General features: G+C 28.2%; 1 protein-coding gene across 1 annotated transcript; it reads left to right on the forward strand.

Moving 5' to 3' along the window:
• The first annotated feature begins 568 nt into the window (after window positions 1-568).
• Window positions 569-8,449, forward strand: LOC107454471 (transcription factor Jun-like). Its single transcript, XM_016071679.4, has one exon. It carries the CDS (start codon window positions 868-870, stop codon window positions 1,774-1,776), a length of 909 nt encoding a protein of 302 aa, XP_015927165.1. The 5' UTR covers window positions 569-867; the 3' UTR covers window positions 1,777-8,449.
• Window positions 8,450-18,616: the final 10,167 nt, after the last annotated feature.

Here is an 18,616-nt window from a genome sequence, read left to right on the forward strand (position 1 = left end):
ACAAGACAGGAATGAAAGAAAAAATTATATTTTGGCAGCAAATTAAAAATAAAAACTAAAAAATTATTATTAAGGGCGGATACAATAATTAAAAAAAAATATTTTAATCATGTAGTAGAGCAATAATTATTAAAATTTTGAAAAACAAACAAACAAATATAATGTATTAGATAATTTTTTTTTTAAAATATCAATAAAATTATATTTTATAAGCCAAATAAGCAATATTGAAGAAATAAACAAACAGAATTTTCTGTCCCATGCCTTTCCGCTTTTCATTCAAAATCCTAACAAGACAGGAACGAAAGAGGTAAAAAAAAGAAAGAAAAAAGATAGAAAAAAAAAGTGAAAACCGCCCACGCAGGTATAAGCATATTTGTAGGGAAATAAACTTCCACAAAAGAAGCGAGCATCGATTGAGATAAGGCGGAAGGCACAAAGAGCAAATTGTAAAAAGCAAAAAAAAGAGAGAGAGAAATAGACTTTCAATTTAGAAAACTTTGGCGAGATCCTTTGGCATCATGTCCACGCGAGCTTGGCGCGAATGATAGGGGTATTCCTCGTGTGCAGAAATCACACTAATACAACCCTAAAGAGAGGTAGGTGGTAGAAAAAGCCTGATGGTGACTCATAGACGTAGTAGAAGCAAATCTCTCTTCACAGTATCGACCGCACGTAGTTGGAAATATCCTTCCCTCGATAACAGACGGATACGTGAGAGCAGCGCGTGCAGAACCAGCTCGCGGTGACTTATTTTTTTTTCTTCTTTGATTTTTCTTATTTCGTATTTGCATAAGCCGTGCCGACAGGCGATCTTCCAATACGGCGTCCTTAGTACTTCAACCGCGTTCCTCCCAGCTACAAGGGATGGATACGACATTTTACGAAGACTCCAAAAATTATTACAGGAGTCGAGAAGAGATGCGGGAATTGAAGCGACCGATGACTCTGGATCTGGATTCGGGGAGGAGTAGCAAGAAGTCCCGAGGACCAACTGCCCTCCTCACTTCACCCGATTTGAACATGCTGAAATTGGCTTCACCCGAGTTAGAAAAATTAATTATTGCAAATCATGGCTATGAAGGGAATACGCCTGGACAGTGCATGTATAATCTGAAAGCAGAAGAACGAGGGCAACAATTTGCCCGGGATTTTACCGATGATCTTCTTCAATCCAATGGACTATACCAACAACAGCCGCACCATATTCAATCAGACATCAACATTGCGGCTATAACCAACAACACGACCTGCAATATAATGCCTTCTTCATCAATGCCTTGTTCTACGGCGTCTTTAGTTGATTCCTATGGCTACCAGCAGCCTCCACTATCTGCAATTAACCTCAACTGCAATCCTATGGTGTCTTCGACGATGAGTTCCAACAATTGCTACGCCCCAGTCAGCCAAAACAATGGATTTTACCACGAGCCCTTAGTGTCCATCAAGGAAGAACCTCAAACGGTGCCCTGTATGGGTGGGTCGCCACCCCAATCTCCAATCGATATGGAAGATCAAGAACGTTTAAAACTCGAACGTAAGAGACTGAGAAATAGGATAGCAGCAAGCAAGTGCCGCAGAAGGAAACTAGAGCGAATAGCCAAACTTGAAGACAAAGTTTCACACCTAAAAAACGAGAACTCAGAACTTTCCAACCATGTGCAAAGACTCAGAGAACAGGTGTGTCATCTCAAACAACAAGTTATGGACCATGTGCAAAGTGGTTGTGAATTTGTCAACGCTTCAACATATCCATCGTTCGCTGATGACCTATGAACACCGTTGTCATCTGAATTTTGTAAGTAAGTTATTGTGATTTTTTTTAAAAATGTAAAAGAGTTCTCTTGTCATTGGCAGGCAGCGTAAGACTTAAACCACCTTCAAGAACTTAAGAATAGTCATATTAAGTGCACTTTTCATGTAAACAAATCTATATTTATCTTCCATTTGTAGTGAGGACTTTTTAATATCATCTTCATCAGTCTGCGCTTTCATAACTTAATATTATTTAAATTACTTATCTGTTTACTAGTTTTGACATAGTTAGTCGTACATTATTAATGTTTAATTCAGATTTTTCAGAGGGTAGTTTTGCATACTATATTATCCGTTTATTATTTAAGAATTTTATTAATTTGAAACTATATCTAATTATATAATTGTAAGAAATTTTGTTAATCTTAAAGCTAATGTCAGTATTGATATTTATATTACTACAATGTATGTTTGTATATAAATTTCCAATCAAAACTACCTATTACTTTGATTAGTATATATAAACAACTTATTAAGTTATATTTTCTTGAAAGATGTGGTGTTTATTATACAAGTAAAAATAAGGGAAAATAATTAATATACAATCACCTATTATAACTTGCCACTTACTTTTGTAATCTAGTGGGATTTTTTTTTTTTTTTTTTGTATGAATTTGCTCAAATATGATATAAACTTTTTCATAATAAAATGACAATCTTAAATTTATGAATCTTTTTGAGAATTGATACATCTGAGGTGGATCTGTGATTGTGTAGATATGATTTCAGAGGAAATAGTATTTTTATAAATGTTTTGGTCAAAGACAGGTCTTTTTATAATGCAACAAAGTGTCTTGTATTACCTCAATTTCCATCCAAATAAAATAGTGATATTGTATTTTTAGGAGATATATACAATTTTCGTGTACAACTTGTATAGTAATAATAAAATTTCAAAGGCAATAAAACGATCATATTGATAATAATAAATGAAAATCATTATTTATTTTCAATATCAATATGATCAATAACAATATCAATCTATTATGAAGTTTCATAGGATACCTTAAATGTAATTCTGATATTTAGATATGAAATGTAAAGATTGATTCATATATTGTATTCCTCTGTATATAATGAGAGTTATTTTGATAGTTTAAATCTGATAATGAAGCCTTCTATAGAAAATTTAATTAGATACACGAAGGGAACAAAACTTAGAGCTATAAACTGAAATTATTAAAATAGGTTATGCTGTTTTACATTGTTGGATTACAGTGTATCAGTACCATAAAAGAAGTATTTTTGAAAGCCATTTTTATAGTACATGAAATATTGTGGCTATTTCTGTGAAATTAGTTCTTGATAACTATATTCCATCCAAATTGCAAGTTTAAATGTTCTAATATTCATGTTAATGAAATGTCTATAAAATCATAATGTACAGTTAATATTAATATACATCTGAACTGAAAAAAAAATCTATTTTTAAATATATGAAAAGAAATAAAATTAAAATGTAATGAATTGTTAGAGATAGTACTATTCGATCATGAGCGAGTATTCCAAATGCATTTTATACCTTTGCATGTAAGTGAAAGTTATTATCCATTTCTGAATCAAAGAAGATTGTAGCTAAATAATTGAAATTTAAAAAAAATTAAAATATGTTCTAAAAATTGAATGCAAAATATCTTTATGCAATATTACAATGCAAGATTGAACTATTTTTAAAAAAAATGTTTTCCTCTTGTATAAAACTAATTTTAATTCCCTTGAAAATTTGCACTTAAATTGGTGAAGATTTTATTCTATCGAATTTTATACAGGATATCTCTATACAATATACATAAATTACCCAAAGACAATGAAATTGTAGAAACTTCTCATTTCTATTACTTGTTTATACAACTTGTACAAAAAACTCAGATATGTATTATAAATGCTTCTTCCAAATAATTTTCTTGTATTTTGAACATTCCTACAATATTTTTTGTATAGTAAATTTTATTTAATTTGAATGTATTTATTTTATGCAAAATTTTATTAAAATTTCAGTGTTATTAGATTTTCAAACCTTTATTAAAAATTATTTCTTCAATCTAAATTAAAATAACTGAAATAAATATCGATACTTTTTTTTTTTTACCTTTAAAAATTTTTTTACCCTAAAAAATTTAAAGTTATATGGATTTTTTATGATAATGAAAAAATGATAAAATGTGTTTTTGAAAGAAAAAAAACGAGCCATTTTTTCAACTACATTTGAATTTTAATTGTTACTTAAGGAAGTTATATAACTAATTTAATGAAATGAAACTACATAAAAGTAAATGTTCTTTATAATGACTTAATTTTTAATATTGGTATCATCATATTTGAAAACCATATTAGCAGTCTTTGTAGCTGAAATATTTTACTTGAAAGGAATCTGCAATTTTAACTTTGTTTTCTGTTTAATGCATTAAGCCTAAGCAGAACTGTTTTTCATCTTATTTTAGGGCATTATATTTTTCTAAGTAGCTGTGCGCTTTAATTGTAATTACAAATATTAGTTCCTATGCAATTGTTTTTTTTAAGCGTTTTTATATCTAATAGTAGAATTTAAAAGTTTTGTTTTTGCTTATTGTGCTTTGAATTTGATTATTATATGTTGAATCGTCGTCAAATTTTACTACTTGTTTTGTATGTGATTAAATGTTTTCTATATAGTAATGGTTGTTATAAATATTTTCCTATTTTAATTCTTATAGCGTAATTTGATTTTGCCAAAATTTTTTTCGTCAGTTATGTGTTTAAAAATAATTTATTGTTGATTAGTACTAGCACTGAACTGAGAAAATCTGCTGATCTGTCTACCTTGCGCTTTAAGTAGTAACTTTTAGAAAGAAAAAAACAATGAAATAAAAGTTTTTGCAAATAATTTCTCTGCATTTAATAGATGTTAGGTTCGTGAAAATTTCAAATTTAATGTTTGCTCAAAATTCCTAAAAGCTAAGATTCTAAACTAGTACCATTATTTAAAAATCTATTTAAAAAAAACTATAATTTAGTATAAATCAAATTAATAGAACAATGTCAATCCCCCCCCTCAAAATTAGAAATTTAAAATTGATCTTGATCCTCCCTAATAGACCATTGTGCAGTATTACAACTATTGCTATTACTAGATTGATTTTTTTTCTTTTGCGGGTGAGATATTTTAATTCATTTATTAATGCAAAATTAATTTAACAAATCCAACATCTGCAACGGCTTAACATTAAAGCATTAAATTGATAATAGCTGGGTGATATATCGATTTATCCTAAAATGTCGATATTTTTTCGATAAAGATATCATGAGATACATTTTCATGATAAATCATACACATCCATAAATTAAATGTAAGATAATTACCAGCAACGATAATATCGTGGTCATTATCTTCAACTATATTTATTGAATATGATGATATTGTGGAAACTGTTATCAATAATAACTATCAAACTAGAAAATATTGCCAACAACGATACTTTCACGAAGTTTTTTTTTTGTATACAATTGAGGAACAAAAAATATTGACCTATGTAAAAACAAGGTTATTTGGTTAAAATGAAAAATATCGTGATATATCATGAAATATCAATATTTTCCGATTTATTGTGATATTTTAAATCCCAGCTCTGCTTACTAATGAATAAACATCTAAAAGGGAAGCTGAATATTATTCATTTAATGCGGTATTTGAAATAACATAAGTCCGTGATCGTTGTTTTTAATTGTAGAAATTCTAATTAATGAATTTTTAAAAACCTTGATGCATTTTTTTTTAAAATTTTATTAAATACCCATCGTATTTCAGTTAAAAGTTGCCTATTGTGCGCAATACTAGTCCCTACTCTTTCAAATGCAAATGATCAAAGATCATATGATTCCATTGAATAAATACTTTTTAAAATGGCGCTTATTTTTATCGATGTACATATGCTTTCCTTATTTGAAATGCATAATAATTATATTCCTTTGTAAAAAAAAATTTATGTAAAAAGCTTTTTTTTTAAAAATTGATTGCTGTCCTACCTCAGTTCCATTCTTTCCATTAGCGCTGTACATTTTTAAAAAGCTTATCTTTTTTTTGTGTGTGTATATAATGTTGAGAATTTTATTTGTGTGCAATGATTCTGATCATTCTTTGTGATACGACTTGTAGTGATTTGAAACTGCTTTTTTTTTTTCTTCTTTCTTTCGCCATTTTACTCTTTTTTTTTTCTTCCATATAATATTTAATGTGATCACTCTATGCCGTCAGCCAAAATGTTATTAAGAATCGGAACTAAAAAATATTTTTCTCAAATTAAATTAAACATCAGATTTGTGATTGTTGCTGAGAATAGAGAAAAAAGAATTTTTTTCCGAAGATTTATTAAATATCAGATACGTAAGTACTACTAAGTTCTGAGAAAAAAAGTTTTTTAAGTTTTTTTTTTACAGATTAATCAGACAGATTACCATCAGACCAGATATGCTGTAAATGTATTTTAACTGTATTTGAAATAGTTTTGTATGAGTCATTTTGCCAGCGGCTATTATTTTAAAAAATAATAATAGAAAAAAAATTCAAGTGCTTTTTTAATGCATTTTGATAATTATAATATGCTAAATTCGTGTTTCTTTTAATGACGTTTTTCTTTTAATTAATGTGTTTTTTTTAAATCGTGTTTCTTTTAATTTGTCTTATCGATCGCTATTGTCAGACATAGCATAGAAATTAAATAGTTCAAGTTTAGTACTGAAAGTATTTAAGATGCTTCATAGTTGCAACTCATAAGTAACTCATAAGATGCTTCTCATAAGATGTAACTCATAAGATGCTTCATAGTTGCATTAGCAACTCATCCTTGCATGAGTTGCTAATTTATAATTATTTATCAGAACACCCTATATAACACTAGATTTAATTTCAGTTATTAGAATTAATTTTTTTTAAAAAACTATTTGCCTATTTTTATTTATTAATAGAAAAAACGGGCAAAAAATTTTGTATTGCTCATTTGCATTACTATTAATATTAAAACTAACCGGCTAATAAACTTATATCTTATGTGTGAAATTTTGGAATTATGTCAGTTTCATAAGTTTGGATACTAAGTAGTTTAGCTATTTTAAGTTGGAATTTCTTTAACGTGAATAAATTTTGAAAAACTGAATTTTTCTATACAATTAAAATAGATTAGTCCATTATTTTGATCATTGTAATCAAAATAAATGTTTCATTGCCATAAAAAAGCGTTTATTTTGATAATTTAAAAAGCATCTCTTTGTAACATTTTGGCTGCTATTCTTTATAATTTCTTTTTATGAAATTAGTTGAGTTTTAAGGAGAGACTCTTTTGTGATTATCCATATTGCTTGTAGTTCATTTATTATAGAAAACAAATCTGATTATTATCTTGTAGTTCATTTATTAATGAAAATTATGTAGATTACTTCTCTAAGTTAAAGTATGAAATGTGTAAAATTAAAATTTTATTAAATCTCTGTACATTTTTACGGCTTGAATACATATTTAAAAAAAAAAAAGAGTTTGAGATGTTATAAATCAAAATACTCTAATTTTTTTCCATTTTTTTTTTAATATTTAATTTTGTATTTGTAATCATTTTTGATGCTCAAAGTGATTATTTTTGAATTTAAAATACAGATAACTAATCTCTCAATTATATATATTTATTAAACCTCTTATTTCTATTTAACTATATTCTTGATTTATTTTATCATTCACAGTTAGTACTTAAGATTCATAATTTTATAGGTCATATCTATGCCTATCAATAGCATAAATTTTATATAAATATTAATATTATATATCTTATAAATGAATAGTAAGGTGCCCAGTGTCCCTCTAAATTATTATAGTGGTATATAAATTTTTGTTAAAAAAATGCCTTTCGTGTGTTTAATAAATTAACATGAAACATTTCTAATCATTACAATAATTGGAAAGCTCCTACACATATAAAGAGTTATGTTAAGAATGGGGGGGAATTTATAGCATTTAAGTGGTAGCTGAAACTCCACTGTTTTGATAAGTTACTTACCACTATAGCAATTTAGAGAAACCACTAGATGCCCTGGAGTAGCATAAATCTTATATAAATTTTTCTAGAAGCGATTTATTGCCTTATAATACCATAAGTAATTGATGTTTGAATGTACTTAAATATTAATTATTTATGATATAAATAAAATGTAGCTAAATATTTAACTGAATGCAATCTTTTTCATTAAATGCTGCTCAAGTTCATCCTAGATTGTCTAGAACGAATGTAAAAAGTCGATTGCTGTGATGTGAAAAGCTGGAAAAATTATATGTATTTTTCTACTAATGTGTTTTCTTCGCTCAAAATATTGACAATCCATTTATGTGAGGAAAAGTTCTTTTTCCATGTGTTCTTCCTGTCATTACTGTAAGTACTTTGTACTTAATTTAGTGTAAAGCACCAGCTATTTTCTTACGAAAGATTGTACTAACGAAATGAAGTAGTGAATTTGTCAGTTTCAAATAATGATAAATAAATAAAAATTTACATTTTTGTATTTTTACGAAATGAAGTCGTTGTAAACTAAGTCATGGTCATAAAAAAGAAAATATTTTATGTGAAGAAACAGCTTGCCCGATAGCTTTGTAAATAAAACTATTTTTATTGATGAACTTTCTTGTCTTGTGTTTTTATATCATCCCTGTGAATGAATTGATTGCTACAAAGTATTACAAATATGATTAAACACTGCTTTGATTTGTGTCTATGCAACTAATCACTCGACTTATGAACTGGGAAGATACAATATAGAATCCTTACTATTTTTCTGAAGTCGTTACTAAGACGATGTAACATCCTAACTTCGCAAAACTGATGAAGGCCTGTAGTTTATGGAACGAATGTTCAGCTTTAAAGCTGTTTTCTAATATAAGAGCTCTACTTTTATATTTATATATTTAGTCTAAAAAACGCACTAAAATTAGTTTTCGAATTTCGGACAACCTAATTCATTTGTAATCCAATATAGTGTCTCTTAATCTACTATGTGTGCACTTTTTGTGTGCACATTTTTGGTTTTTGTTAATTTGAATTTGATCTATTGAAAATAGGAATGCCAAGTTATTTTATATTTTTACATTATTCAAGCAAAAAGAATTCGATTAAAATCTATCAATCAGTCATGTGGATATTTCAGTAATCTTTACATATCTGTACACAACAAAAATTCCTTTATAGATTATCTTTCAAACGATTTTTTTTAAATAATTGTTCTGAAAAAAAAAAAAAATCCCCTTAAAGTTAAATACTTGAGATAAGTTTTTTAATATTAAATACTTGAGCTATGTTATTTTTTCTTGAGATATGCATTAAAAGAGAAGCAATTTAATGTATTAAAAAATAACCACACTGAGTAATTACATTATTTGTTTTCATTACTAATAAATCATCCCTGTAATTTTATGAAACTAGTAATTAAAGAAAATAAATATTTTTATATTTTGAGATAGTTATGTTTTCCTCTCGGCAATCAATTAATGCATGTTTTTTTATTTATATAAATAAAAAAAACTCATTACGATGTATAGAAACGGCTTTCAAATAGTTCTTAATTGTAAAATTGCGCCATCCAGAAAGAATTAGAACTACATTTCCATTCGCAATATTTATTTTTTAATTGAGCCAATCTGTACTAGTGGCAAACATTTGTATTTATTAAGTAATTAGTATTTATGTTTTTTTTTTTATAATCCTGTCATAAATAAGTTTAATCGCTCATTTTTTAACCTATTTATGTAAAAAGCCTTGAAAATCTTTTGATTTGTGTGGTATTTTTTAATGGGTTTTCTATTAGTATATTTTATTTTTCTATTTATTCATTTAATGAATCTCAGATATTTAAAAAAAAAAAGAACTCAAATAATTCTTTTTTATTTCATCAGATATATATATATTTTTTCTTTTTGGAATGACCCAGCTAAATGAAATTTTATATTCTCCCTGGGATGCTGATATTATATTATTCTCACCCATCTTTTAACTTAGTTAATGTATGTTTATAAGTATATTCAATAGGTATAGTCATTATTACAAAGTTTTAATGTTTACGAAATTAGGGTTTTAAATTTATTTTTCAAATTTGTGGTATCTCCTATTCCTAGTAGAGAGATTTTTTTTCATTATCTTACGTTTAATACCAGTTTTGATTTTTTGTTGTTGTTTTTTTTTTTGCTCCATCTTTTGTCAATGAATGCGTAAAAGAATTAAGCTTTCCATTTCATCAAATAAATCATTTTAGGGATAAGAGAGAAAATACATAATAACATAAGTAATATAATTTAAAATTTTTGTTAAATATCAAGTTTTGTTTAGTTGTAATATTTTTTTTTTAATTTTCAGGAGTATTTTAAGAATAAGGGATTCATATTTTGTATTTCAAGCACATATTTGTGTTTTTACGGTCACTTTATGCATAAATTAAATTTATAATAATAGTAGATAAGAATTTAATGTTAACGAGAAAAAGAAATTGGCAAATGTAATTTTAATATCGCTTTAATACAGGAGTCAGTCTATTTTTACACATTTAATAAAATGAATCACTTTTTGAAAAGTTTTCAATGATTATTTTTAATGTTTTTATTACTATTACTAGCCTGAAATATGAATGAATATTCACAAACTTGAAATATAATATTAAAAATAATCTGTTGCTCTAACAATAGTAACAAAAAAAATGACATATATATGTATTCAAAGGTAAAAGATACATGCAATGTAGTTAGGAGATAAATTATATTGTTAATTTTAAATACACTTTATTTTATACTGCAATTTTTTAAAAAGTACTTTTTTTTAAACTTTGACACATATTTTATTTAAAATTAAACTAGGCGTTAAAACGCCAAGTGAAGGCTGCGGTCGTTGTCGCCAAGTGCCTCTGTCTGAATTTTCTATTCCTGTTGAATTTCGGAATATTGCCAAGCAGTCTCCCTCTCCGTTGCGTGGGGTCAGAGTAGATACATAAATACTATTTTCATCCCCGTTGCCTGGCAACGGTTTGTATCCATCCATGAAAAAAAGGGGGGTTCGGGTGGAAATGTTATTCTTTGTTTACAAATCATACGTATTTTTTTTCCTCTCACAATTTCTTTTTCTTTCCACGTGCTTGTCTGATCGGAAAGTTATATTCCTCATTATTTTATGATCAAGGCGTTTCACAACTTCGTACAGATACACAGTTACGAAACTTTTCAGTAAGGACAATAACAAAGGAAGAATAAAAAATGTATTTTAACCTTCACCGTGTGTTACATGAGCGGGAATAATTCCGACATTTTTATATTGCATAAAAATATCTTTTAAGAAGTACCATTCAAAATTTTGTTAGAAAGTTTTGAAGTCTCGTTATTTGTTTTCTGAAATGAAATATATCTTTCATTTTGATAAAAATTATTACCAATCAAGCTTTTTTTTTTTTTTTTTTTTTTTTTTTTTTTTTTTTTTTTTTTTAAACGAATAGCTGGATTATTTTTTCTATGGAAGTCTAATAATATATTCTTAATTATATAATGATAATACATTCTTAAAACGTAAATTTGAAATTTTTTAGAATTTGTAGCATCTTTTTAATTTATTCTACACACTTTTTTTTCTTCTTAGCCTTTTTAATTAGCTTGTACTTTAAATCGCTCTGACATCTGAATTTTTATTAATAACATTTTTTCTAATTTAGATTTAAAAAAAGTAAAAAACACTATATTTAGCATTATATTAATTTATGGTCATGAAATAAATCTTAAAACAACAGTGCCTTTTTCTGTGCTGAAGGAAAATATCTTCCAAACACGGCTCACTTCCAAACAATAATTTCTTTAAATTTTCTGTTATTTAGATCTAAGTGAAACAGTTATTTGTGAAATCAATTACTGATACGTTTTTTAATATTTTTCGAAGTACTATTTTCCAACTTTATATTATTGTACAAATAATAATTTTCGGACGTTATATTATTGTACAAATAATAATTCCGATAATATAACTATAGGGGTGCACAATCTTTTGCAGTGAAGGACCACTTGCGCAGCAAGTTGACTAACGATGGGCCGTATGTATGTTTAGTCTTGTTGGCGGCAAATATGATAATCTTTAAGTAAACATTAGTGATCTACAAGCTGAATTTTTTTTATCAGTATACTTATTTTTGTATTGTAGGAAGAGGAAATGCTTTCAATCGAACATATTCAAAATTCAATTCAAGAACAATTTGAAAAAAATATTCTTTTTCCAAATTTTTTCGCTTGAAGAAGAATGCTCCAGGAAGAAAAAAAAAAGTACAGACGTGTTCAAATCAGTAATATAAAGTCGAATTAAATATTTTAACCAAAAACAATTTATCAGGTTTTAAAAAAACTTAAAGTTAAAACAAAATCATTTTAGAAGATGCTATATTTATTAGGTATTATACTTCAGATATCATTTCGATTTCTTGAATTTCTAGAGGTTTTATGAATTTTAAATAAGAAAAGTTTTCTTTCTAAAAAATTCCCTATGCTACAAAAATTTTAAAACAAAATTACAAACAGTGAGCAGTTTAAAAACTATCTACTTTTCTAATTTTTCTCGTTATAATAACATTGTATTAAAAATAAGTACCAGGTGCAAATGCTTGTCGCTAACTGCCAAAAAAAAACGACGGAAAAATAACTTATATTTACAGTGAAATATACACAAATTAATTGTATCAAAAAATTATTACTTGAATGGTCGATTAATAACTTCGTAACTACGTGTCGTAACTACATTACGTATATTTAAAATAACTTGATCGTCAAATTCACGCGAAAAAAAACATTGCAATAATAGCAACAACAAAAAAATTAATAGCCTTGATTTATGATGAAAACAGCACGAATAAAGAGCGTTTATAAGTAATTATTTAAATGCATGATATAAAAATCGCATTTCGTAACAAAAATCGGAATTTTTAAAACCACGGTAGAAACTGCCGTAAAAAACAATTGAAAAATAATTTGGATTTTCCATAAAATCGGCACAACTGAAACAGTTCAGAAAGTAATGAATTAAATGCGTGGATATAATACCGTAACAAATATCATGTGATTTTAAAAACCCCATTGCTAGTTATAAACGCTAAAAAAAAAAAAAAAAAATTAAAAAAAATCGAAGCATCACTTAAATATATGATGAAATCCGCAACAATAGAGAGAGTCAAAAAGCGATTACAAAATTTTTATTTCGCGTATCGTGATATTCTATTAAAAATATTGAGTATTTTAAAATTATGCAGAATTTTGTAATAATCGTTGAAAAAACGATCGGGAAAAAAAGTAGATTTATGATAAAATCTGCGCAAATTGAGCGCATCAGAAAGTGATAACTCAAATGTGCGATTTAAAATTTTCAAATTTTTTTTACTTTTCAAAACAATATATTTTCTTTCATTGTGCTCAAAAGTTCTTACGGGCAGCATATCAACAGTCTATGGGCAGCAGGTTGTGCACCCTTGACACATATTGTTTTAGTTACTATTGGACTATCTTACATAACTAAAAAATCCTAATATATATTTTTTGCTTGTAATTAGAGGGTCAGAAAAAATGTATGAGAGGGACACCGATATCCCATACGCGTGTAAGAAATATGCTATAATTGTATATGCTAATTTATTAATCTTGAAAAATTGCATTGTTCTTCATAAAATTTATTGCAATAATTAAGCCACTGATATTTTGAGATAATATTTATTAATTTGCATTTTTCGCTAACAATGATTTAGGATGCGTTCTATCAGTTGTAGGGGAAAAATTGAAATCACCTTGCTAATTACTTTTTCATTAACATTTATTATAAAAAAAGTTTTTTCATCCCTTATGGATAAATTCAACTTTTAACAAGACCAATTAAAATGAATGACAGTGGAATAAAAGTTTTTAATTAAAGCAACATTTTTCAAATTTACTAAGAGAGCGTTTTTTTGTGAAAAACACTTCGAGTTCCGAGTGTTGGGGAAAAGATGTTTCTGGATGAAAAAGATGTTGGCTAGTGGAAATGTGGGAAAAAACCTATCTAGGAAAAATACTAAGAAAGAGTTTGATGAAAAAATTTTATATTTGGAATAAGTTTTGTCTTATCAACTGTCTTGCGAGCATTTTACTGCAGAGCTTTCAAATTATTTCAGTCTCACCAAATTCAAGATACTGTGTTATTATTTGTAACAAAAACTGTGAATGAATCATTCTTTTTTAAAGATGATTCAGGACAAATTATGCTTTAAAAAAACTATCTCGAACTTTCTACACTATCTCGGAATGCAAGTGTGATTTTATTAGTACTTCAGAACTACGGCTATGTACTAAATGCATCTTTAATTATTCTGGTACATTGTATCTTACATTGATAAAAATATTTCCATCAAAGAATAAGTTGATTTTCACTTTTTAGATAGTTGCGTTCCTTATTTTGAATTATTTGCCAGCCAATATGTTTTACGGTGCATATCTAAATACATATAAATGCTTTTTTACAAAGAGGATGCGAGTTGCATCCTAAAAAGTAAAAAGTGGTGATAGACTTTATCTTTCACTCAAAAAATTTTCATTAAGATTCCGAACATTTACAGAAGAAGTAATAGCAATATAAAACATTATAAATTTTGGAAGAAAAAAAAATTATGGAAGCTCTAGGAACTGGTTTTCATATCCCCACGATACGACCTCGCAACCGACAGTAAAGATACACCAACTCGCAATAACTGAAATTAAATTTTATCAACTTATTTAGTTTTAAATTACATAAAATTGCGCTCCCTCCCATTAGAAAACAAAATAAACTGTATATGAAATGAAAAACGAAATGAAAATAAAAATTGGAACAACTTTACAGAACTACACGGAACAACACAATGGTCCCAGTAGAATGTTTTCTCCCCAATACACATAGAAGAGCGCTGCAGAGCAGAGGGTTTCGGTTTGGGTTTTCTGTTCATTTATCTCTCCACCCCCTCCCTACAGGACGGGGCCCGTTATAAGGGGCGCGGGGGAGGAGATCGGTGCAGTGGGGGCCATTTACTGGGCACAAGGACAAAGCGGTGGTAGAGCCCCAGACGCTTTCAATGGCACAAAGAGAAAAAGGGGGAAGGGGTCCCTTTGTGTTTTTACTTCTTGATATGTAGGTGGGGGGAGAGGGTATTCCTTAACCCCCTCAATCCAAAAGAGGGTATTGACTATGCCTGGGATGTTTTTCCTCCTCTGCCCCCCTTTTTTTTATTATCCTTTTTTTTTGTCTGCATAACGCAACCACTTTCATAAAGTCATGCGGTGTACGCGTACTCCAAACGTGTGCTACGACATGCGATGGATGGATTACGCTGCATCGTGGATGCGTTGCTATGCCCCGTTATGATATATTCATCCCTATTTTTCACTGGTCCCCCCTCCCTCTCATCTTATTCTTCGTTTCTTTTTTAACTTTTTATACATGCGTAGATGAAGAGAGTTGGAGTTATGGTTAAGAATCGAACACTTTCCTTTTTTTGTGCCCCTCGCACATCGAATAACAAAAGTAGGGAAGTACGGTGTATAGTGAACATAGCAGAAGGAAATATCCGCGTTGATAAAATAAGTTTACAAAAAAGCCGAAGTTTCTTTTTTTTTTCCATCATTATAATCAGGAAATAAAGTTACCTTTTCAACCTTTCTAAGATACGGGGGAGGATAAAATTGTTTAGTTTTACCTTTAAAATAACATTTAAGAAAAAGAATATAAACAACCGCAGCTTATTAGAACATTATTTTGTTTATCCAAGTGTAAAAGAGTGAACATTTCCCTTTAGAATGAAGATTAAACAACTCTTCGCAGTTCTAAATCTGCTTTCTTTGTATGCAGGATGTTTTTTGCACCAGACATAAAATACTGAAAATCGCACAGAAAAAAAGATTTCACCAGGGAACAAATTCATCCGGATTGACTACGTTATAACGGCAATATGCTAGGGATATTATTGATTATTATTACTTCGGATTATTTATAGAGTATAATGCTTTTAATTTTTTTTTTTTTTTTTTTTTTTTTTTTGCACCAGACATAAAATATTGCTGAAAACTGCACCTAAAAAAAGTTTCACGCGAGAATAAATGTATTCATGCGCAGTAACCACATGTCGGATCCCTATTTAACGAAGTCGCTAAATCTCGAGAATAAGTTCTTTTTGACGAAAATTCGTTTAATAGAAAATCTCCTTTTGAAATACTTAAACAACACAAAACAGGTTACAAATTCATAAACACTAGACATGATTAAAATAGCTATTGATACACTTTTATCTTGTAAACTAGTATCTATAATTTATTTTGTAAATCTTAATCATAGAAGAAATCTGCATGGAAAGTAAGAATAGAGCAAAACATGATCCCGTGTTACACTATCATGCTACATACATTTTAAACTTAAAAAAAAAAAAAAAAAAAAAAAAAAAAAAAAAAAAAAAAACTAAATTTATGTGTAAAATTATAGCTGTATTTTTTATAAAAGTAATTTTAAACGTACCACATGCGTTCTTAAATTTAATTGCCACTGATAAAATCCGAAAATTTTATCTGAATTTTCAGTTTGAAATGCAAACAAAAACGGAAAGGGATTTTTCTTCTTTCTCTAAAAGTTAAATGGCTCCGAAAATCAATTCAAGGTCATTTCCCCCTTAAAATACGCTAACAAGTTTGAAATGCTCCGAAATATTTTGGGAAATAGGGAAAGTGGATCTTAAAGAAAGTTCGTTAAATAGAAAATTTACTTCGCTCTGTGGAAGTTACTTTATGAAAAAAAATTTCAAAAATGTTCTCGGTTCCTCGAAAAAAATCGCGAAACAGAGAAATCTGCAAAATGGAAGTTCGTAAAATAGAAGCCCGACTGTATATAATTTCTGCACCGAAAAAAAAGTTTAACAAGGGAACAAATGTGTTTATCCGTATTAACTACATATTAACTCTATCATCTTAAGGATATTATTGTTTCTCACTTCGTATCATATGTGGAGTAAAATGATTATGGCTTTTTTCACTATTTTCAAAATATTGGAAACAGCACCGAAAAAAATTTAACGAGAGAACAAATGTATTCCTCAGCATTAATTTCACCATAAATGCATCATCTTTGGGACATTATTGGTTATGACTTCAATTCGTATTATACGTGCAGTATAATGTTTAACACTTACTAAGATCTGATACAAAGCGAAATTTATTATCGTCTTTATGATGACTATGGAAATAAATAAATAAATGCTGCTGATAAAAAACAAAAATTTGTATGAAATGTTTCTTCTTGGTAATAATTCTATAATAATTACGTTCATACTATACTAACTGGATACCCCGTCCTTCATGCGGGAAGAAAAACTAGAAAATAAGCATCAGTAAATCAGTACTGGACAACAATCTAAAATCGTGCTTAAGACTGTAAGACAAATACTGATAGAAATAATAAAGCATAAATAATTCCAACGTCTTATTTTATTTATTATTATTTGTTGCCCTTTTGGATGGTTTTAAGTTATTAGATTAAGCAAAACACGTATTTAGTAGCTCATCTCACCAAAATAAAGATATTCAGTACCATCTGGCATAATGCTATTGCACGAGGCATCACGTGGTATTTAAAACTTATCACAATCAAGCTACTTTTTCCACGACTTAAATCTTCGGGGGGCTGTTCGAAATATTTCTAAAAAATATGCAGCATTGGTGCAGCTGTAATCGGTGTCAAATCTGCTCATAAAATACTTTGTACGTATATAAGAGTACAATTGGTACCTATTAAAACTGCACTATTCCAGCAGTGCCTATTACCGAAATTAGGCATTATTGGTGTCGTTAATAGTATGTCCACTTTTTACCACTCCCTTTAACGAATAAGTACATTTTCTTCATTAATTTTGTTTTTTAGTTCATAGCTTACTTTTATTTCAATAAGTACCCATTACCAAAATTAATTAAGATTCAATGACGTCAATAATAGTTTGTCGATTTTTTACCCTCTCGTAAACAAGTTAGTAATATTTCCCCATTAATTTCGTCATTTAGTACATTGCTTAATATTTTACTTCAATTACAAACTGTAACCAAAACTTATTATCATTGGCATCAATAATAAATATTGGTGTTTTTTTTACGTTTATCCTTAACAAATTAGTTCCATTTCTCCATTAATTTTGCTTTTAAGTACAAAACTATTTTTATATCAATTACAGTTGATACCCTGAAAACTTGTCTTCGAGATCAACTCCACAGCCCTGAGTTAGACAAGGTAAAAAATCTTGTAAATCTGAGTAATTCAAACTATCTGAATAGTAACCCTAAATAATTAAACTTGAAAAAAGATTTGCTTTGCAATGAATTATGCGATTTACAGATTTAGAATTTAAAACGAACTATTTTTAAAGTTCTTTTATGTATGTCAAGCGGATATGCTCTTAAATTCGGGAATATTTCCGTATCGTGAATTTGCAAGTTCAAAAATCCAGCTGGCAATTGTAGTTGACGCTACAGATCACGCGCATTTTTATCATTTACATTATCCCTTACATTTTTATTAAAATTTAAATAAATGATACAATTTAACCTTTACAATTCTTAAAAGTGCTACGTTAACAACCATTGTAAAACTGGAAAAATCCTAGATAAATTTACTTGATGAATCTTATCCTTATTTATCTGCTGATTAATAAATAGATTATGCTCTTTAATTTTAAATAAAATTGCGTTATTTCAAGCTATAACATGTATTCTTAACACATATCCGTCCAGCATTTTTTAAACCGTCAT

This window comes from Parasteatoda tepidariorum, chromosome 2 (genome assembly GCF_982258835.1).
Source record: "Parasteatoda tepidariorum strain Cologne lab strain chromosome 2, Ptep-v5.0, whole genome shotgun sequence".
In the NCBI taxonomy this organism is placed as follows: domain Eukaryota; kingdom Metazoa; phylum Arthropoda; class Arachnida; order Araneae; family Theridiidae; genus Parasteatoda; species Parasteatoda tepidariorum.

Bases quoted from the DNA above. Each gene is read 5' to 3' on its own strand.
- LOC107454471 (XM_016071679.4), top strand. From the start codon at position 868: ATGGATACGACATTTTACGAAGACTCCAAAAATTATTACAGGAGTCGA.